General features: G+C 36.0%; 1 protein-coding gene across 3 annotated transcripts in view; it reads left to right on the plus strand.

Moving 5' to 3' along the window:
* The window catches only part of mon2 (MON2 homolog, regulator of endosome-to-Golgi trafficking), a 79,020-nt gene that overhangs the window by 24,918 nt on the left and 31,297 nt on the right, over positions 1–22,805 (plus strand). For all 3 annotated transcript variants that reach the window (XM_062982542.1, XM_062982543.1, XM_008111085.3), the window contains 13 exons: positions 737–890; positions 2,022–2,257; positions 5,550–5,631; positions 6,120–6,301; positions 7,277–7,389; positions 12,484–12,588; positions 13,252–13,332; positions 13,432–13,505; positions 13,603–13,693; positions 14,865–14,966; positions 18,105–18,215; positions 19,214–19,389; positions 20,192–20,354. In XM_062982542.1, coding sequence (XP_062838612.1) covers positions 737–890; positions 2,022–2,257; positions 5,550–5,631; positions 6,120–6,301; positions 7,277–7,389; positions 12,484–12,588; positions 13,252–13,332; positions 13,432–13,505; positions 13,603–13,693; positions 14,865–14,966; positions 18,105–18,215; positions 19,214–19,389; positions 20,192–20,354 — 1,670 coding nt within the window. The remainder of the gene's footprint in view (positions 1–736; positions 891–2,021; positions 2,258–5,549; positions 5,632–6,119; positions 6,302–7,276; positions 7,390–12,483; positions 12,589–13,251; positions 13,333–13,431; positions 13,506–13,602; positions 13,694–14,864; positions 14,967–18,104; positions 18,216–19,213; positions 19,390–20,191; positions 20,355–22,805) is intronic.

Here is a 22,805-nt window from a genome sequence, read left to right on the forward strand (position 1 = left end):
GTTTTTGTTTTTTGTTTTTACATCACTTCTTATGATAATTTTGTTCTTTGTTGTGAAACAAACAGTTCCCAGGGACAATTCCTTGCAATCTTTGTGCTTGGAAGTTCATGCTGATAAGGATGAAGTGTTTTAGAACTATGTTAGAAGAAGCTTTACAGTTTTATAAAATGATTGAAGGATTGCAAACACTTGTCATACCAAGCAATTAAAACGGTCACATCAGTTTTAATTTTATTCTGTTTTTTTGTTGTTGTTGTTGATGGTGCTTGTTTTGTGTGTATCTTATCTTGTTTTTAGTGGTTATTTGGGCTTGGCCCCATGTTAGCCGCCTGAGTCCCTGCGGGGAGATGGAGGTGGGGTATAAAAATAAAGTTATTATCATAAAACCACTATACCAACACCTATTTGTGCCTGTTTCAGTTATGTGGTTTTCTCAAAATCTTTACCATATGTTCCATTGCAAGGAATTATGGGATTTAATATTTAAATATTTAACATGTCTGAGCTCTTTGGGTTTTTCATTTTGTAGTGCAGTTGAAGGGATTCAGAACAGACAGAAACAAATCAGCTGAATAGCTTTTCCCGATAAGTATATTGTCTTGTGATACTAAAGAATGATATACTGTACAGTAGTAAGTCTGTGGACAGCTATGGAAGAATCCACCATTATCTATGTTATCTTCCTTCACACCAGTAAAATTGAAATAAGTGGTCATTTTTTGTCTCCTTGATACAGGAGGCAATGTGCCTGTTAGTACAGCCTCAGCACAGACCAATCCAGGAATGTTAGGAATGAGTGGAGGTGTAACTGTATTGCCAGCTTTTGAATATAGAGGTACCTGGATACCTATCCTCAGTATATCTGCACAAGGCAGTGCTAAAGCTACCTAGTAAGTAAAAATAATGATATCTAAATACTTTAAAACAATTGCTTTGGGTGCAAGGTGGGCATATTAAGATCCATTTACTTTTACTTACAAATAATCCAGATATTCTATTGTAAGACAATAGAAAATGAGGTGGGGTGTGTGAATTATTCCATGTTTTTATTTAAAATAGAGTTTAAAACAGTTACGCTAATAAAATTATCTACAGTCAAGTTCAAAAATCACATTCACATTTTATAGCAGAAAAGCATATGTATGTAAATAGAGAGAGATGTGACTTTCTAGTCAAAGATATTACCGGTCATTCGGACTGTATCCTGGGAGTGGGAACTACTGTAGTTTGGAAACTAGTCAAGGGAGCAGGGGACAGTTCCAGTCCCAGTATACAGTCTGAATGACCAGTAATATCTTTGGACATTGGCAGAAACTATTTATTTCCTTCTTGATAATTTCTCAGAAGTGATCTTGGTGCACCAGAAATTACTGTTACCTTACAGAAATTACTTTAGTTGTATTAAAATTTTTCCAGTTTATCCACGGGTCATATCAAAATCCCAAATTTTGGAACCAAAAGCTGCCCTTGATTTATACATTAGATTGACCTATACATTTATTTATTTATTTATTTATTTACAGTATTTATATTCCGCCCTTCTCACCCCGAAGGGGACTCAGGGCGGATCACATTATAACACACATAGGGCAAACATTCAATGCCCATAAACACATCAAACAGAGACTGAGAGACACACGCAGAGGCAAGTTAACCTTCTTCTGAGGGGATGTTCGATTCTGGCCACAGGGGGGAGCAGCTGCTTCATCATCCACACTGACGGCACTTCCTCATTCCAGGTCGTAAATTAGTTAATCTTGCCTCCCCACTTTTTATAAGTGGTACCTTATCTCCTACTTGATAGATGCAACTATCTTTCGGGTTGCTAGGTCAGCAACGAGCAGGGGCTATTTTTTATTTTTATTTTTAATTGACGGGTGCTCACCCCGCCACGGGCTGGCCTCGAACTCATGACCTCATGGTCAGAGTGATTTAAGGCAGCTGCTCAACAGCTGCGCCACAGCCCGGCCCCACAGCCAGGATTATGTATTGTAATTATATTGTTGTTTTTTATTTCTTAGCCTAGAAATGTTGGACAAAGTTGAACCACCTACAATTCCCGAAGGCTATGCCATGTCAGTAGCATTCCATTGTTTGCTGGATCTTGTACGTGGCATCACTAATATGATCGAAGAAGAATTGGGACAAGTTGAAACAGACAGTCCAATAGCACCAAGTGATGCACAGTCTTCACCATCACAGTTTTCAGATCCGCAAGATTTTCATTCAGCTTCTGACCAAACTGATAAAGAAACAGGTATAAGATAGGGGCTGAAACTGGGTTAAGGTTAATAGAAATATAAAACTGTGTACCAAACAGAAGCTGGTACAAATATTTCTGCCATTGTGTGTTCTTACTTCCCTCTTACCGCACCATAACCTTTGCTTCTTCAGTTAAGACCTTGACTTAATGCTAATTACTGTAGAGTCTCACTTATCCAACCTAGCCAGTGCAGTCTACCTCCTGCCCAGATCCACAGCTGTTTCTCTAGGCAGCAAGGACTGAACTTTTTACAGATTTCACTTCTGACAATGTTGTTACTGTAAGCTGATTTCATGCAATTCTAGCTTTATTTGTAGTTAATTTTTAAGTATTCCAATGGTTTGCAATCAATGTTTTCAATACATTGAGATGTTTTGGTGCTAAATTCGTAAATACAGTAATTATTACATAACGTTACAGTGTATTGAACTGCTTTCTCTGTTGATTTGTTGTAAAACATGATGTTTTGGTGTTTAATTTGGAAAATCATAACCTACTTCTTTCTATTGCCTTCCTCCCCAGTGTTTAAGAACGATCTTTTGCTTTGACATTTTAATGTTAACGTTTTGTATTTGCCTCCTAATATAATCTGATCCATTGTTCATCTGATGATTTTTTTAAAAGAAAAACAACCAATCATATCTTTACACCTGAAAAACTATTCAGAAAAGTTGATAGCCTTATGGTTGACAATAAAGCCAATCATTAAATTTGGTTTAGACTGGAAGGTCACATTTATTTAATGTTCAATTTGATTTAAAACCTGCTTGTTTGCATATCATCTCATCACTATAATTATTAATGTTCTTATCTCATCTTACATATTAATTTTTACATAGCTCTTGTGTGACTGAAACCTACATTTAAAAAGATTTGTAAAGTTATATTCTAGAATCTCAACTATATGATATAAACCATATTAACACTGCCTTAAGTTGTCTAGAAGGCCTAGACAGTTTCTCAAACTGTGCTCCTCCTGGTGTTTTGGACTTCAGCTCCTACAATTCCTAACGGCTGGTAAGGTGGCTGAGATTTCTGGGAGCTGGAATCCAAAACACCTGGAGGAGCATAGTATAATAAACAGTGGTCTAAATCAGGGGTCCCCAAACTAAGGCCCATCGAAGCCATTTATCCGGCCCCCACAGCACAAGGGCAGAAGGGGGTTGGGCTAAATGGCCCAAGGGGTCTCTTCTTCTCTTACAACCCTTATTATTATTATTATCATCATCATCATCAACATCATCATCATCATCATCATCAATATTGAGGCTGGGTGGCCATATTTCAGGGATGCTTTGTTTGTGCTTTTGGTGCACAAAGGCAGAAGGAGTTGGACTCAATGGCCCAAGGGGTCTCTTCCAACCCTCTTTTTATATTATTATTATTATTATTATTATTATTATTATTATTATTATTAACATTGAGGCTGGGAGGCCATCTGTCAGGGTTGCTTTGCTTGTGCTTTGGGTGCACAAAGGCAGAAGGAGTTGGACTCAATGGCCCAAGGGGTCTCTTCCAACCCTCTTTATTTTTATTATTATTATTATTATTACTATTATTATCATTGAGGCTGGGAGGCCATCTGTCAGGGTTGCTTTGCTTGTGCTTTGGGTGCACACAGGGGGCCGGACTCAGTGGCCCAAGGGCTCTCTTCCAACCCTCTTTGTTGTTGTTATTATTGCTTTTGTTGTTATTATTATTATTATTATTATTATTATTATTATTATTATCATCATCATCATCATCAAGGCTGTATTTGTTCCCGTTTTGTTTTGTTTTTTTTACTTCAAAATGAGGCATGTGCAGAGTGCATAGTAATTTGTTCATAGTTTTTTTTTAAAAACTCAAGTCCGGCCCTCCAACGGTCTGAGGGACCGTGGACTGGCCCCCTGTTTAAAAAGTTTGGGGACCCCTGGTCTAAATCATTAGCACTTTAAAGGACTACCTCATTACTCTGATCTGCATATTTAAATATATTCCATCAAAACTGCCGCATACTCATATAAGCTCAGGACCAGAATAGTCAAATTAATTTTTCATATGGCTTCTGAGACCATTGAATTCTGATGTAGAGCTGTGATTTGAAAGAGCCATAGAAAAGTTTCCACATATCCAAGCAGGCCTTCATCTTATATTTTTCATATTCTTGTATTTATGAAACTAAATACTTTAGTATGTAACTTGTGTCCCAAGTAAGTGGACTCCATTTCAGTTGAAAATACCCAGTTTCCCTTAAAATAAGACATCCCCCAAAAATAAGACCTAGTAGAAGTTTTGCTGAATTGCTAAATATAAGGCCTCCCCCGAAAGTAAGACCTAGCAAAATATTTGTTTGGACGCATGCCCAGAGCCCACCAAACAAACACCATAGCATGCAGGATTGGTAAATGTACATACCAGTTATATATGGAAATAATGGTAGTAACAAGGAATTATTGACAGAAGTCGCAGTTTGTCTGGTTTGGTTATGTTGGTTTGTGATGACAACTACTGTACAGTATAGAATAAATGTTCATTTTTTTGTTCAACAATAAATGTGAATTCTTCTTCATGGAAAAATAAGACATCCCCTGAAAATAAGACCTAGCGCATCTTTGGGAGTAAAAAATAATATAAGACACTGTCTTATTTTCGGGGAAACACGGTAGTGAAAACCTGCTGAACATGCCCAAGGTCTAAAGTAGGTTTTTTGGATCTTGGTCTTTGTCTTGGAGGCATTCTCTGCAAGACAGAAGTAAACCCTTGAATATCAAATTAATCACACTTCCATTACCCAGATCAGATATCAAAACTAACTGGTGAAAAAAAATCCCAGGTAATCCAGTCTGGCTTTTGTAACTGTACTGATATACAAGGAATCCCAGGGTTACAAACAAAATAGCTTCTGTAGGTTTGTTTTTAAGTTGAATTTGTAGATAAGTTGGAACAGGTGAGTGAATTTCATTTCCTGGGTAGATTTCCTCTCATTTCCTGTTGTCTCATCCCTGTTTTTAACTAAGAGTTGGATGTAAGTTCAATATTTGTAACTTGGGGACTACCTGTATCTCCTTTATTTCAATATGCATTTTGCTATAGTTATTTTCCCCAAAGAGAGCATTATTTAAAACTTTGATCTGAGTGGTTATGTAAAATGAATACATAAAGAGCTTCATTGTGGAACATGAATTGTCTTTTATTGTTTGTTTTATTGTTTTAGTTTACTGTAAGCAAAATGCATTAGGAAACATGTCTACTTTATATCATTGCTAAATATTTTTAATAATACCACAAACGTTTCCCCTTTAAGTTAGCAGAGCTGTCTGGGAAGAAATGGTGAATGCCTGCTGGTGTGGTCTTCTTGCTGCACTGTCTTTACTTCTGGATGCAAGGTAAAGTCTATTTATATTTTTTTCATTCTCAAGAGCCTGTTTTCTCATATGTGACTAGAGTCTGCAAAAAATTACATTCTAGACCACATTTCCCAAAAATGGGTGGAGGAATATATGCTATCTCTTCAACCTCCCCCATATTTATTGAGATTTTTTATAGTTACTGTGAATTAACATGCTGCAAATATGAACACGACCACATGGATCTTTGCATTTTTTCAGTTTAGAAAGAAAATACACACAACTATGTCAAAAGGATTTGAACTTAAATGTTATGTGCTTGCTTTGCTAAACCTTCTTACATGATTGGAAAATAACAGAAATATTGCCTAACTAGGAACTTTGTGAAGAGGAGGTTTCAACAGTTAAGACTCTTCCCAGCATTTTTGTCTTAAATGTTTTTATTTTTAGACATGTGTCTGATTTTTGTTTGTCAACAGCTCTTTGTATGTATGAACGTTACTAATTGTTTCTTTGTATTATTTCAGCACCGATGAAGCTGCCACAGAAAATATTTTAAAAGCAGAGCTGACCATGGCTGCTCTGTGTGGAAAATTAGGTCTTGTGACATCAAGAGATGCCTTTATTACCGCCATTTGCAAAGGTTCCTTGCCTCCTCATTATGCCCTAACAGTACTGAATACTACCACTGCTGCACTTTCCAATAAAAGTAAGGATATTACTTTTGTTTTATTTCCCCTCTTTTAAGAACATATATATTGTTAATTAACAGCTGTGACACTTAATTTTAGGAGACACATACATGATAAACAAATTCTTGTTAGAATGGTAAATAAATCAATTAACTGTACATTACTGAGTTCCATTTCTATCACATTCGATAGTGATCACTCAAATGTGAAGTCAGTTGAGTGTCTTACAGACCTGTCACCTATTCCAATTATATAAGTTGCTGTATTTTAGATACACCATAGTGTTCATTTTAGTAATAAGCTCTTAGTGTAAACTGAATACATTTAACATTGGAAATATATTTTGAAGTACTTTGATATCCATTGAGATTTTGCATCAGGGTCCACTGTGGATGCAAAAAGCAACTGATACTTGAATCTGTTATACACAATGCCTCAGTAGAATGGTTTCCCTTATATAAAATATCAAAATCAAGTTTTGCTTTTTTGATTTTTTAAAATATTATTTTCAAGCCATGGATGGTGGGATCTGTGGATGTGGAATTCATGGATACAGAGGACCAACTGTAGTTTGCTTAGTGGAATCATCATTTCTTTGTTTTGCACATATGTTTCCTTCAGAATGGGAAATAAAATGTAGTAGCAGGATTGGAATATTGTCATTTAAAACTACATGAAATGAATATGGTATGAATATGAAGATGTTAGTGATTTTTCCTTCTGTTATTGTTTACTCGGTATTTAATGCTGTATTTTCTCATAACTTAATGAGAAAAATATCGGTAATTTTTGGTGAGTTTTGATGTCAGTGGTTCATTAATTATTGGCTATTTGAAATAAATATAATTTATTAAAATAGATCTTTGTTACAAGTATTAAAAAGTATTCAGTACTAATCACTTAGATAAGTAGGTATGCTAAAATATACATAGTTATAGTTCTTCTAGTATGATATTCTGTGTAAAACAGAAGTATTCTTTTGGATTTTTTAGCATATTCCATACAGGGGCAGAATGTACAGATGATCAGTCCATCAAGTGAGTCTCATCAACAAGTTGTAGCAGTAGGACAGCCACTCGCTCTGCAACCACAAGGAACAGTAATGGTAAAATACTGTTCATAATATTTTCTTCTATGCTATTTCATAATCAAGCCATGCCTAATGTCACAAACCACTAATGCTTTGATAGTTTGGAAAGTTATTTTTAAGGGTAGTTGTTAACATTTTTATGGTACATCTTCATTAGAGCAAAAATGGTGAGAATCATCACATTCAGTTGTAAATTGTTCAAAGAGTTGAAGAGAGAAGTGCTGAATGATGCAAAAGTATTAACAACCTATAATCTGAATGATTAACATTTTGAGTTCAAAATATTCTGTTCATTATAAACTGCTTTCTCCTTTGGGTTGGCCTGCAGGGACAATAGTTTTAATAATGAGTGTTGTTTAATATGGAAAATGAGTTTCCATTGATAGTGTGGTGATATGGTTAGGCGACACATGAAAAATTTTTGTCCTTGGAAACAAAATGAGACTTTGTCTTCTTGTCTATTCACCCATGCTTGTCTACTAATCATTTTTTGTGTGTGTCTTTGTCTGTTGTGTTTGTCTATATACATAACTGGCATTGCAAGTTCTCCAGTCTTTAAAAAATGTTAATCGTTGCTTAAAATATAATGAAGGTATTAGGTTTAGAAGGGATCTTCTGCTCAATAAAGAGAGGAAAGAACTAGGACTTTGGTGTGAGGATTTTTTAATTACATATCAGATCACCAATTTGTATGAGCAAAAAGTCCCATGAACTTTAGTTGATAGCTGCTACCCTAAACCCACTTGCTGCCTAATAAGTCAGCACTTATATAAATCTTACTGTTTCAGTTATTATCCTATAGCTGAAGGCCACTGTGTCCAGATTTATAGTTACCCACATGTGAAAATGTTATTTATGCCATTTGTTTAAAGATATATTTTAAATATTTATACCGCACCCAGCTTTTTAAAAGCATCCAGTAAAAAGAGCAGCTCGAATAGCTGCAGGAAGTACATAACCTCTTTGTATGAGCAATGATGGAGCCACTTTGAATCCTTTTTCTATAAATATCATTCAGCACATTGCAGTATATGCCATAAAATAGCAATTAACATATATAACTAACAATTTAAGTAGCAATTACATTCTTGAGGTGTTTGCCTGATTATTATAATTCTTCCTTCATTATGTTTCTCTGTCTCTGGAATGAAGCAACACCATCATAATTAAAGTGGCAAACATTTTTAAAAGCTGTATAGGCACTTTATATCTTTTTGCAGCTTCCTTATGTGTATAAGTGGACAAATCCTAATTCCCCTCACAACTGTGATTACAGTATATTCTGAGCGATATATGAGAAAGTGATCTCAATCTCTTCATTTTGTTCTGCTTCCAAAAGGGGGAATAAGGAGATTCTCTTCAGTTATTGTGGTGAATGTGACAGGCAGCAGATGTAGTTCAACAGAGTAAGCCCCTTGTTGATCCTCCCGGTTGGACGACAGAGCTTATATGTTTGGCATTGAATTTTGCCAGGTGTTGTAAGCCGCCTTGAGTCCCCTTGGGTGAGAAAGGCGGGGTAAAAATGTTGTAAATAAATAAATATGCCATACTTAGGGAAAAGACAGTATACAGTACAGTAGAGTCTCACTTATCCAACATAAACGGGCCGGCAGAATGTTGCATAAGCGAATATCTTGGATAATAAGGAGAGATTAAGAAAAAGCCTATTAAACATCAAAATAGGTTATGATTTTACAAATTAAGCACCAAAACATCATGTTATACAACAAATTTGACAGAAAAAGTAGTTCATTACACATTAATGCTATGTAGTAATTACTGTATTTATGAATTTAGCACCAAAATATCACAATATATTGAAAACATTAACTACAAAAATGTGTTGGATAATCCAGAACGTTGGATAAGTGAGTGTTGGATAAGTGAGACTCTACTGTATATCCAATAAATAAATACTACTTGTACAGAGCTCACAAATCACCTTCATGTATGGGAGGTGAATTATCTCCCACTGTCTTTATTGAAATGAGGTTCAGTTGCTGACTTGATATTTTTTTCATGTCAGGAGCAACTTGAGAAATTGCAAGTCGCTTCTGGTGTGAGAGAATTGGCCGTCTGCAAGGACGTTGCCCAGGGGACGCCTGGATGTTTTGATGTTTTTACCATCCTTATGGGAGGCTTCTCTCATGTCCCCGCATGGAGCTGGAGCTGATAGAGGGAGCTCATCCACACTTTCCCCTGTTGGATTTGAACCTGCCAGCCTTCAGGCCAGCAACTCAACCTTCAAGTCACCCACTGTGCCACAGGGGGCTCTGCTGGCTTGATGAGTACCTTTTTATGACTATGGAGGAAGCTTCATATTCTCAATCTTGGCAACTAAATATCTTGGGTTGAGCCTTACTCCCTGGCTATGCCTAAAAGGAATCTGTTCTGGATGCATTTTAATGTTTTAAAAAGCAAAATTATGTAACCCTTTCTGAAGAGTCACATAATTCTCTGGAAGGTGTAGAAGAGCAATTCACAAAAAGCTAAGTTATATTCCTATATACCAGCTTCTAAGGCAGAAGTAACTATTGTTGGTGTAAACCTAGAATGGACCCCAAACCTGTGTGGCTCTCTGTTTGCTATGGCAGTGTTAGTAAAGTACATGCCTGTAAAATAAACCCTTTCAACCAATTTTCCTACTTCTTAATTTAGTTTTTTCAAGTACGTATACCTTCCCTGCCTATTCTTCTTTAAATTGGATACTTTTCACACCTAAAAAGGATGGAATAGAATAAACATTTTTAAATCACGTAATACAGCCAAATAAAGGAAGTGAAAGCAAAAGCACTTGCAACTGGGGATATACTAAATGAATTGTTGTTAAGGAACCAGCCATATGCCTAAGGGCATATTTTAAATCAGTAGCCAGGTGTCTTGGATTACAACTCTTATAATTCCCCAAGCATTGGGGTTTCTGACAATGATACTCTAAACATCAGGGAGACACTAGATTGTCTGCCTGTGAAATAGGCTGTTTCATCTTTATTACAAGGTGTCAAAACATTTATGTATGACCCCTAATTATACACTGAAACATGTCTAGGTCTAAAGTGTAATTTTTTTCTATTTTGTTCTCAAGTGCAAATATTTTCTTAAATGGCAAATGTTAGACAGAAAATCCAGGGAAATTCAGAAAACATCAATGCATTTGAACCCTTTCAGCCTGTTGCTGGTAGCATAGCATTCTCTTGGCACATATTACATGGCTTTGCTAGCATAACCTAATAATAGACTTGGATTGTAACTATATTTTGGATTATGAGAGTAGGTGTTTGTGTTCTGTGTGTTGTCTGCTCTTCCTTCTCTTTACCATTTCTCTGTCAGGTTGCTTCATTCATGTTTTTCCCCTCAGTTTTCCTTTTTTATGAACCTGCTAAAAGGAACAGCCACCCATCAGAAGCAAAATTCTCACCAACTTCCCTCCCTTCCTCTCCCTCCTGTTTCCTGCATGCAAAGAAGGGGTAGCCCATCAACACACTCAGATCTTCAGGTATCTTGCCACCAGCCATTTTAGATGAGCAATTGGCAACCAGAGTGCCAGGCTTGGGTCTTTTAATGTTTGTTATGGCTCATCTTTATCTGGGGACAAAAAGAAAAGCCTTCAATGAACCCATACTTCCTTATCAAACCAGGACTCAGGTGCTTCGTAGTAGGTTTTCTTTATAAGCTTCTTGGACAGACTACTGTCCCCTCTTTCTCACAAGTCTAATTCTGCTACTATTTTCTTTTTCTGTTTTCAAGTATTCTCAGATATTGCTTCCAGTATGCCTTTTTGTTTTTTGTTTGTTTTATCTTGGCAATAGAATTTTCTCCTTACTTGAATTCCTGTTCATGGTGGGTTCAATAATTATTCCCATTTTTCCTTATGCTGATTTTAATCTTGAATTTCCTTTAAATGTAACAGTACTTTTACTGGTGAAATGGGAGGTTTTTCAGCATTGATATCTAGCTTCTTCGACCCATGCTTGTATGAGTACCGTAACTTCTTTTCATGTGTTGCTTTGTGTCATGTCTTGTATCATTCCATGCTGCTTCATTCATTGCTGTAAATGTTGAGGACTGATTAGCAAGCAGCAGTTAAGTTTGTGTGTGCCATGTTCTTGAAGTTTAATAATGCCATTTAATGTTATCATTATTTTTCATCAAACTAAGTTAAAAACATGTTTCTTCCTTTTTAAAGTTATGGTTATTATTAATTACTGAGTATAGTGAAACAAATATGAGCTTTTGTGGTAGATGCATAGTCAGTTTGAGATACTAGGGCAAATGAGAATCCTGATTTACTAGCTGGAAATATAAATGTTAGTGCTGTACTGAAATGAATTCTCAGATATGTAGAAGCGATACCATCAATGTAAAAATTGTCTTCAATGTCCTATATACAAATGAAGCTAGTTTTTCAGAAGACCATATGGCATCCCTCAGGTTGCAATTTAAATTTTACTTTCTCTTTGTAGATTCAGTGAGAGTATTTGAACACAGCCAAGAGTTCTGAGTACATTAAAATCAGTAGGACCATACTGAGGAAAGACTATCTGAATAGTTCCTTTCAACACTAGATTCATCTTTTCCTGTGGGGAGGGGGGGACACAATTATCAACCTCCCCCCCCCCCTATTTTCATAAGAACAAAACTCTGAGCCCAGTTTTGCAAGAACATATCAATTTTAAAACTTGACCTCAGAAAGAAGCCCAAAATTACACTCAATATATTGAAAGTGGCTTTAATAAGAATTAAACTATCTGTCTGTAATAAGTGTGTGTGTGTATCGGAGTGTTTCTTTTGTCTCCCATTCTTTATTGAAGCATTTAAAAATGCTAATATGAGCAGGCCAACCGTCGTAATGTTTAGTTCAGTAACGCACAGCATATGATAGATGTGAATGATATACAATTACTTAGCTGTTTCTCTGTCATAGTTATTATATAAACCACTATTGAATATTACATACATGCAGGATTAGACACAGGAAAAAATGAATTAATGAACTGCAGGATTTTTTAACCATTTTGTTTTACTATTAACATTGTTGAAATTTAACATATCTATAAATGTCACTTTTCAAGCTTCCCAAATACTCATTGTTTTAAAATGCTCTCTTAGCTTACTTCTAAGAATATACAGTGCATGAGGACGCTACTTAGCTTGGCTCATTGCCATGGAGCTGTTCTTGGTACATCATGGCAGCTTGTCTTGGCTACTCTCCAGGTGAGTAGTCAATTATCCTCTTCTTATGTTTCATTGACTGGTACCATGTAAAAATTCTTGCAAAGGTGAATGTGTCTCTTTCAGTGGGTAGGCTGAAAAGACATGAAAAGCCAGACTACCACAGGTAACATTGCTTATTGTCTATGAGCAATGTTTTAGTGCATCCTCAGCTGCTCCAAGCTGCAGCAAGAGTAGCCAAGCAAATTTTATTGTGTTGTGTGTGCTATTTGTGGAAACATAAGAGGCAGGTAAGCTGAAGCACCAACATACTTCTTGTAACCAATAAGACAGAGTTTAAATGGTTAACTGGCTTCTTATTTTCATCAGACTGTGACCTTTGTGTTTTTAAAATGTTTTGGTGATACAGTTTCTCCCATGATTCAGGTTATTTCCAGTCACGTGTATTTATCAAAGTCTTGCAACTTCTTGAAGCATTGGGTACCACCTCAGCATGCATAGCACCATGGATGTAGCTATGTGGCTCAGTCATCTGAGTTTTAAAAAACCAACAGCTTTCATATAATTGATATGAAAGGATTGATATTTACAACTAATGCATAAGTTTAAAATTGAAACATGATCTCTACTTACATACTTTTTGTTTATCTATAGCCAAACATGCACACTGGTTTCAGATTTTGAAATGTGTTTTCTGCATTTCAGCATCTTGTATGGATTCTTGGTCTAAAACCAGGTGTGGGGGGTGCTTTAAAGCCTGGAAGAGCTGTAGAAGGGCCTAGCACTGTAAGCTTTTTCTTATTCTTATAAGTGAATTAACATATTATTATTATGTATTATATATAAGGCATTTACTTACAAAATACAACTTAAATGTTTCCACAGGTTCTGACTACAGCTGTTATGACTGATTTGCCAGTTATTTCCAACATACTTTCTAGGCTGTTTGAAAGCTCACAGTAAGAGAAATTACTTTATGATCCAAATGGATGTTCCTAATAATATTGGCAATAGTTCTGATAATTTGTTTCTCTCTCCCCCAACCCCATCTCGCAGGTATCTTGATGATGTTTCATTGCATCATTTAATAAATGCACTTTGTTCGTTATCTCTGGAAGCCATGGACATGGCCTATGGAAATAATAAGGTATAGAATATTTTATCCTCCTTTTTAGATATACAGTACTTTTATAAATTCACTGAGTCCTATATTTGATTGATAATTTCTTACAGCTGAATATTTGCCTTTGTCAACAGAAATTAGAATGAGTTTTGAAATTCATTTTGAGTACTATGAAATTGAAAATAAGATATTATAAAACACAAGGATGGACTGGAATTCTGTGCTTTAGAATCTTATTTGGTATATTAAAAAGAGAAATATATATATATATATAATCATGGAGGATACTCATTGTAAAGTATACTACTGCCGCTGCTTATATTTACAATGGAAATACACTGTATTAAATTCAATAAAATAAGCATGTTCATGTAAGAACTAATAACTCAAAATGCACACTTTCTGTATGTGATAAATAAAATATTTATCTAGACAGGAAAATAATGGACTATTACCAAAGCACAATATTTATTTCTGTGACTGGAAGGTTTATACAAGCAAAAATTTAAAATATTAAAAGATTACATTTTAATACTGTAATCTTGTGAATGCTTATTCCTAAGTACTTTTGATTTTAGTGAAGACGGCCAAGCTATTAGGTTTTTATGTACTCATACAGGAAGATCTATTTACCGCTATATTTCAAAGTATTTTCATATGCTTCAAAAGTATTTAATGGTAGGCATAGGCTGCATTTAGATGATCAGCATCTCATTTTTCTGCTTGGCAAAAATTAGTGAAATACATGTCTGTAATTAACCATAGTTTTCTATATCTTTCCATTTTGGGAACTATGGTTATAAACTTTGAAATAAGTCATTATTTTCACTATAGTTCTGTTAAAAGTTCTGGTTTATTGCAGAATAGGTGATAGTCCTAGCTTTCCTATTGGGATGAAATGGAATAGTCTGCTTAATTGGAGACTGATTTAGTTTATACTGCAAAGTATGCACAGGTTATCTATATCTTCGTTTGTTAAGATAAGAACTTAATCTGGACACACAGAGATTTTTTTAAAAAAATCTATATTTAACTTATTTATAACTCCCCAAATTATGATGATGGAGAAAAACTTAATTATACATTAAAAAATTTTTTTGCTGCTTTCACCAACATTGTAAGGGCTCTCGTATGGTATACATGTTGGTTGAAAATATGTAAACATGACTTCATTATAAATCTTATTTGTGCTTAGGAGCCATCCCTCTTTGCTGTTGCTAAATTGCTGGAAACAGGACTTGTTAACATGCACCGAATTGAAATTTTGTGGAGACCACTGACTGGTCATCTCTTAGAGGTACCTAATCTTTTAGTAAACATGCATATTAGCCTTCATATTTTAAGAACAGTATTTGAAGTATTTTTCTCTTAACCATGAAGAGAACATTATTTGGAAACCAAATTTATTATGTTGCTTTTTAGTTTAATCTTTATTTTCTTGTTTTTAGATTGTTTTAGACTTAAGGTTTAAAAATGCCACTTATATTGCTTAGATATAAGGCAAAATATGTATTATCTGGGTGGTACAATTTTCTTTCAGTGAGTGTGAACCCCAAAATCCCAGTATGTCAAAACACATTACATTTATATATACAGGCATGCACTAGTACACAGAGACATATATGTTCCAAAGTATAATCTAAGCAACTCTTACAGGAAGCATTGCATTAAAATTTTACCATCAAAAATCTTATACATGTTTGCTTTGAAGGAATTACAAGCCATTCTTCCTAGCAAGTAATCTCCATTTCATTCTGCTACAGAAAAGTAATCTATTTGGGGTAAAGTAACCCTGCACTGCCCAGTATTTTACTTTTATCTCCTGCTTTTGCCCTAACCAGATCTACATTTTGTTCTTTCCCTCCTTTTCTCAGTGTTTATTTTAACAGCAATTACTTTTCTGGTTTTCTAACTTTCCTGATTACCTTTTTCTATCAACTGTCAAAAAATAAAATTTTATGGAAAAGGTTAAGAAAGATGGCATGATTTGTCTATACAGACTAAAGAAAAACCTTCCTACAGAAAAGAGAAAAATAGTCTGTAAAAAGTATAAACAAAAACAGATTTTCAGACAGTTTAACAGCTTCAGAAGTAGCTGGTTATAGCATGTGCTGTTTTGAAAGTGCAAGTCAGCTACTTAATGGGTACTATTTTTAGCAACTAGAGAATATTAGAGTTGCTGTGCTTGCACATTCATCCTTGAGTGGCTATAGAGTTCCTGCTTTGTTATTTGCCATTAAACTGACTTAGAGTTATGATGGCTCTATGAATGAAGAACCTCCAGGAGTGCCCGTCATCACTTGACACCATCATGGTCATAATCTACACTTGAAGAAGTTAAAATGTAGTTTCAGAGTTGTCATTACCATTAAGTTATATACACTTTGTATAATTTAATATGTTAATCATTTAAGATAAATCAGTTTAGCAATTTGCCATTCTAATGTATATATTCATGAGAATGTATTAAGTAGTGATTCTAAAAATAATGAATTCATATGCAGTTGATTTAAATAAAATAGATTTACATTAAAATTCTAATTCTGCAGACATGAAAGCTCTGCAAAAGCATTCAGGCAAATGCTTTGAAACCCCAAAAGTACTTGGAATTAAACAAAGGTGAAGATGAAATTCCTTTGCTGAATGCAAGCTCAAGTCTCATATCTTGCTTAAATAATCTGATGTCTGATCAGTTCACATCAAATAAGAATGAACAGAAAGCACTGCATGTACAAGGCACAGGCTAATATAATAGAAAACAATAGAGAGGAAAGAGAATGGTTGCATAATCTCATGGATATTTCTTCAGTTTGTTAATATGGATTACCCTGAGCAGAAAAAGGCACAAGTCTGCCATCCAGAGACCAACTTGTAGAGGGACGTTTCTGTCTTTCAGTTGTCAGTTCTGCATTTCAGTTATTATTTACTATGTGTTAGCAAGGTGGTGCTTCACTTAGATTCCATGTTCATGCCTAAAGTTTGAAGTCCTTTCCATGTTGTGCAGACACTTTCATTGTCAGATTCAACAGAGAATTAGTATCATACACTTAGTGGCAATATGCAGTAAAGTCTCCTTGCGGAGAGAGGGTGGTCTATAAATAAAGTATTTATTTGAGACTATTGTAAATGCACAAAGAGAATTGGAAGCCCTGTTTGTCAGTGGGTTACAAAAACAGATTTGTTTCATTGGGTTAAGCCTTAGATTCTATGATACTACAGTATAAGAAAGAAGCAAGCCCTCCAAATTAATCTTTGCAGAAGCTCTGTAGAGCCTTTATTCAACATTGCAAAACTTGAAAATGTACATCAAAGAAGAAGGCGTTCAAAAAAACGGTGCATGAGACTGGATGCATCCACTCTCAGCCAGATGCTGTCTGGCCATGGGTGTGTCCTACATGGAGCATATTGCTCCTCTGCCTCAATGAGGCATTGATTACTTATTGTCAAAGCTCATTCTTCTCATATGTAGAGGAGCAGTCCCTCACAGCCGGGTAATGACTGAGAGAATGGAGGGCAAAAGGAGAAAAATGTCAAGAAGAAGGTGTGTCAAGCTAACTCTAATAGCAAGCTAATGATTTTTCGGACATATTTTTACCAGAAATACCTAGGTTTACTTTTATCTCTCATCTAGTACCCCCCCCCCCCCCCCCAATGCAGAGTGTGGTCTCAAGGGACAGTTGTCCATCTCTACTCTAGAGTACACTGGAGCTAGAGTACTCTAATTCTCTAACTGTAGTATATTCACATTATATTTTGAACCTGAGTTTTCACAGTACCTGATTATCTTCCATTCTTATTAGCAATGGGTGCTACAATGACACTGTCTTAATACAAACTATAGTATAAAATCAGTGATGTTCAGTTAATACATCTTGCTTGAGCTGTCTTGGTTTTCATATTTTTCCTTTCTTCCTTCTCCCTATTGCTTCCTCTCTTTTTTTATTCAGAAGGTAAGCTCATGCTAAAAGTTTGTTTTGCCTATTTACTATGTGAATTACTGTGTTATTCCTCAGTTTTGCTGTTTGTAAGTAAGAAATTATACTACAAAACCAAACAAAAGATGAGTGATTATTTTATAACTTGATGCCAGTTTACACAGTTGGTAAATTTGCAACCACATTATCATAAGGATATGTTTCATATTAACCTATCAAATAATTAAAGATTACAGTATATGCCTTGAATCAGTTGGTCCTTACAAACTATACGTTGCTAGCATACAATTCATATCTCAGTTGGTCTCTGACAATAAAAAGTACAAATAATTTTGTGTGCTGAATATAACACAGAAATTACTACTAATACAATGAACCAGTAAATGCTATATGTATGTATCATATTGGTCTGTACTTAAAATATGAAACTACATACACTGAATGCTGTTTTTATGCTAATGTGTAGTCTTTGTTGAGTAAAGATTATTTTGTATATTTAGGTTTGCCAGCATCCAAACTCACGGATGAGGGAATGGGGAGCAGAAGCTTTAACTTCTCTCATTAAAGCTGGGCTAACATTTAACCATGAACCTCCACTCTCTCAAAACCAGGTAATGTAATATTTCAGAATGCAACAATACTGTTGAGGGAAGAATGATCCATGGAAATCAACAGGATATTTGAAACTTTCCCATAAGAATAAGTTGAGGTTATATTCCACATTTCTATTCACTACTGATTTGCGTAAATATATAGGTTTGAATGTCTTCTTAAAACATCCCATTTTTATGTGATTGACTACTAGTTGCTAAATTTATTTATTTATTTATTACAACATTTAGATCCCGCCCTTCTCACCCAAGTGGGGACTCAGGGCGGCTTACAATAAACACACATATAAAAATTATACAGTAAATAATGTTATACTTCTTCATACATCTACTCAAAGGTAAATCCCATGGAATCTGTATAGTAGTGCACCCCAAATTTGCTATTAAAATGTGGAATAGAGGGGAATAGCACTACAGTCGTATTTAAAATCTGCTAGATGTATTGAAAGTCTGCTATATTTTACAGTAGATATTGTGACCCAGTATTCTGAAAGAAATGTCTAATTGCTAGTCATATAAATTCAGCTTTTTGGAGAATTGATTCACATGTTGTAGTCATGCTAAATGTAGGATTCTGAAAATAATAGTCCAACCAAGTATATCTTTCAAGTCATGTATTATATCAGCTCTTCCTCATCCATAAACATACTATTAAAGATGACTCATGGATAAGCTAAACCATGTTTTGGGGTTAATGTTTTGATTTAAATTTCTACTTAAGAATATACAATAACTACTTGACAATATTTATTGTCATTACCTGATGTTAGATATTGCCTGAATTCAAGCTGTCTGGCAGCATTTCTTAGTCTGGATTTAGTGTAGAGGCTGCCTGCTCCTTTTTCCATTCTAGTATAAAAATATGTGTTTTGCTTTCTACTGTTGTGGTAGTATTGAGTAGACTTCAGCTGCTCCAGTAAATTTATCACATTTGCTTAGCATCTCATTTTCTACCAATATGTTTTCCTTTTCTAAATAAATGTTGCATTTTTCCCTAGAGACTTCAGTTGCTGCTGCTAAATCCATTGAAAGAACTGTCCAACATTAATCATCCTGATATAAGACTTAAACAGCTAGAATGTGTGCTACAAATTTTGCAGAGCCAGGGTGACAGTCTAGGACCTGGGTGGCCCTTAGTTCTTGGAGTCATGGGAGCAATCAGAAGTGATCAAGGGTATGTTTTGTGAAGTTATGATGCACAACTTTACTTTTGTTGTTCATTTCTGCCTTTCATTGCTGTCTTTTGGTTAACTTTGTAATAAGGTTCAGAATAGTCATTTGTTTTTAATTATTACATCAAATATTGGGTGAAATCATTCAATAATAGGTGGACTTTCTGAGGTTAAAAGACATGATTGTAGTTCACACATAACTTTTCTCAGCATTGTGGTTTCCAGATAAATTGAACAATAATTTTCATCATGCCCAGTGCATTCCGTTAGAATTCTGACTAGGGATTGTGGGAATTCCAGTCCAGTGCATTTGGTGAACACTTGGTTGATGAATGCTGTTCTTACATGTAATATACAATTTTCAGTCATCAGTTGATCTCCAGGTGTTGTCTTCATCATCTGTAGGGTTTGTCAGAAATAAAAACTGAGGCCTCCTAAGGTGTAAGTGAATTTAATATAGTGCAAGGGGAGTTGACATCTGAGAAAAAAAAATCAGCGTATTACCGTTGCTTTCTCAGTTCACATAAGCATTAGTCAGATTTTTTTTAAAAATCATGCAAGGGGCATTCTTGTGTAGTCACTCATTATATAGCCCTGTCAATGTTTTCATATAGCTTTGTGGGGGGTGGCTACAGGTGAAATTGGCAGTTCTGTGTGGCTTGCAGCTAGAAACAAAGGGTTTGCAGATGCAGAACTACTATGTTATCTGTTCACATGTTTAAACAGAGCTATCGTCTTTGTTTTTATATTGATTCATAATTACTTGATAAAATTAGAATCAAGATATTTTGATTTTGTTAATAGGGAGTCTCTAATACGGACTGCATTCCAGTGCCTACAGTTGGTTGTGACCGACTTTTTGCCAACGATGCCGTGTACTTGTCTACAGATCGTTGTAGATGTTGCTGGAAGTTTTGGCCTTCACAATCAAGAATTAAACATTAGCTTAACATCAATTGGTCTCTTGGTGAGTGTCTATAACTGCCACACTTTCACTTCTTAATAATTTTACATTTTTTTTAGGAAGACATAGATTGAAATTGCTATCTCCTGTTTGTATTTTTATAATATTTATTTATTTATTTACTTATACCTTGCTTTATCACTCGAAAGAGGACTCAAAACGGCTTGACATAAAAGCATTAATATACAATTTAAAATATACAAAAATGCAAATATTAAAATAGAATTAAACACAAGCAGCATTTTAAAATTCACAGTTGAAATCCATTAAAATGGTTAAAAACCACAGCACCCCCTGACTGTATCTTAGACACTTTCACCATTAAAAAGCCTATGGAAAAAAGGGTTTTAGCCCGCCACCTCAAGGACATCAGGGAGGGGCCATTCTGGCTTCCTTGGGCAGGGAGTTCCAGAGTCATGGGGCAGCCACTGAGAAACAGTTTTGGTCGCCTTACTGGATGATGTACGCCGGGAACTGGACAGGGGGAGTGTATACCTGTTGGTTCTGCTTGGCCTCTCAGTGGCCTTCAATACTGTAGACAGTGGTATCCATCTGGAACGCCTTGTGGGAATGGGCCTCGGAGGTACTGTTCTGCAGTGGCTCCAGTCCTTCCTCGCGGGTCGCTCCCAGAAGGTGTTGTTGGGAGACACCTGCTCTGACCCACAACCTTTGTCCTGTCGAGTCCTGCAGGGATCAATACTGTCTCCCATGTTGTTTAACATCTACATGAAGCCTTTGCGAGAGATCATGCAGAGTTTTGGAGTTCGATGTCATCTGTACGCAGATGACGTTCAACTCTTATCACTCCTTTCCACCTGCTACTAAGGAGGCTGTTCAGGTCCTGAACCAGTGCTTGGCCATTGTGATGGTCTGGATGAGAGCGAACAAATTGAAACTGAATCTAAACAAGACAGAGGTACTCCTGGTCAATCGCAAGGCCGAACAGGGCATAGGGTTACAGCCTGTGTTGGATGGGGTTACACTCCTCCTGAAAACGCAGGTTCACAGTTTGGGAGTTCTCCTGGAACTGAGCCTGCTGAGCCTGGAACCTAGGTTTCGGCGGTGATCAGGGGAGTTTTTGCACAATTAAAACTTGTGTGCCAAGATTACTGCAATGCGCTCTATGTGGGGTTACCTTTAAAGACTCTTCGGAAGCTGAAACTGGTCCAACGAGCAGCAGCCAGATTGATCACCAGAGCTGCGTACAGGAAGCATACAACCCTCCTGTTGCGCCAGTTCCACTGGCTGCCAATTTACTACCGAGCACAATTCAAAGTGCTGGCTTTAGCCTATAAAGCCCTAAATGGTTCTGGCCCAGCTTACTTGTCCGAACATATCTCCCTCTATGAATCATCTCGGAGTTTAAGATCATCTGGAGAGGCCCTGCTCTCGGCTCCGTCTTCTTCGCAGGTACAATTGGCGGAGACGGGTGTCAGAGCCTTCTCGGTGGTGGCCTCTCGGCTATGGAACTCCCTCACCGGAGACATTAGATCAGCTCCCTCTTTCCTGACCTCCAGCAAAAAAGTGAAGACGTGGCTCTTTGACTAAGCCTTTGAAAATCTAGTGCAATAATTTGATACGAAAGATAGTAATTGACTTATGGAATGGCCCCGGACTACGCCTATGGATCACGTGATTTAACTTGTTGTATGGATTCAAATTGTTTTAATGGTGCAGTTGTTTTTATTGTACTATGTTTTAAAGCATTGCCTATGTTGTAAAGCTGCCTTGAGTCCTCTCTGGGGTTGAGAAAGGTGAGATAAAAGAGCTGTAAATAATAAATAAATAAATAAGCAATTTGATTATTGCTTTGCTTTAATTCACAATATTAAGTGTGCAACTGGATCCAATTTGTAGCCATCTGCAATGTATTAATTTGGGAGTTTTGTTTTACATAGTGATTGCTTGATCAGGAAAATGTTGTTGTAACCAGTATGTTCTCAGTAGTACTCTTAGATTAATTTCTTTCTGATGGAAAAAGTATCAGGAAACATAAAGGCAAAACACAATATAGAAAAGTTATCTATTCATTAAATGTGTTGTTTCTCACTATTAAAATAGTAATATATAATGAAGCAAAGAATTAAGAGAACATACCTCTTAAAAGCAATAATTAGACGCAGACAACCTAAAATACATCAGGAAAAACATCCTGAGAGTATTTCTATTTGGTACTCAAGTAATTGTTGTTCTGTTCCTTCACATTGTTTCCAGCTTACGGAGACTCTAAGGCAGAGTTGTTAAACCTGTGCCCTCCAGCTGTTTAGGGCTTCAACTCCCAGAAGCCCTAGCTCTAATAATTAGGAATTCTGGGAGCTGAAGTCCAAAACACCTGGAGGGCCACATTTTTGACACCACTACCCTAAGGGGAACCTCCCAGAGGGGATTTCTAAGCAAGATTTGGTCCTTTTTTTCCCTCTAAGGCTTGAGAGAATATGACTGGCCCAAGATCAT

Source organism: Anolis carolinensis, chromosome 5, assembly GCF_035594765.1.
Source record: "Anolis carolinensis isolate JA03-04 chromosome 5, rAnoCar3.1.pri, whole genome shotgun sequence".
NCBI classification, from domain to species: domain Eukaryota; kingdom Metazoa; phylum Chordata; class Lepidosauria; order Squamata; family Dactyloidae; genus Anolis; species Anolis carolinensis.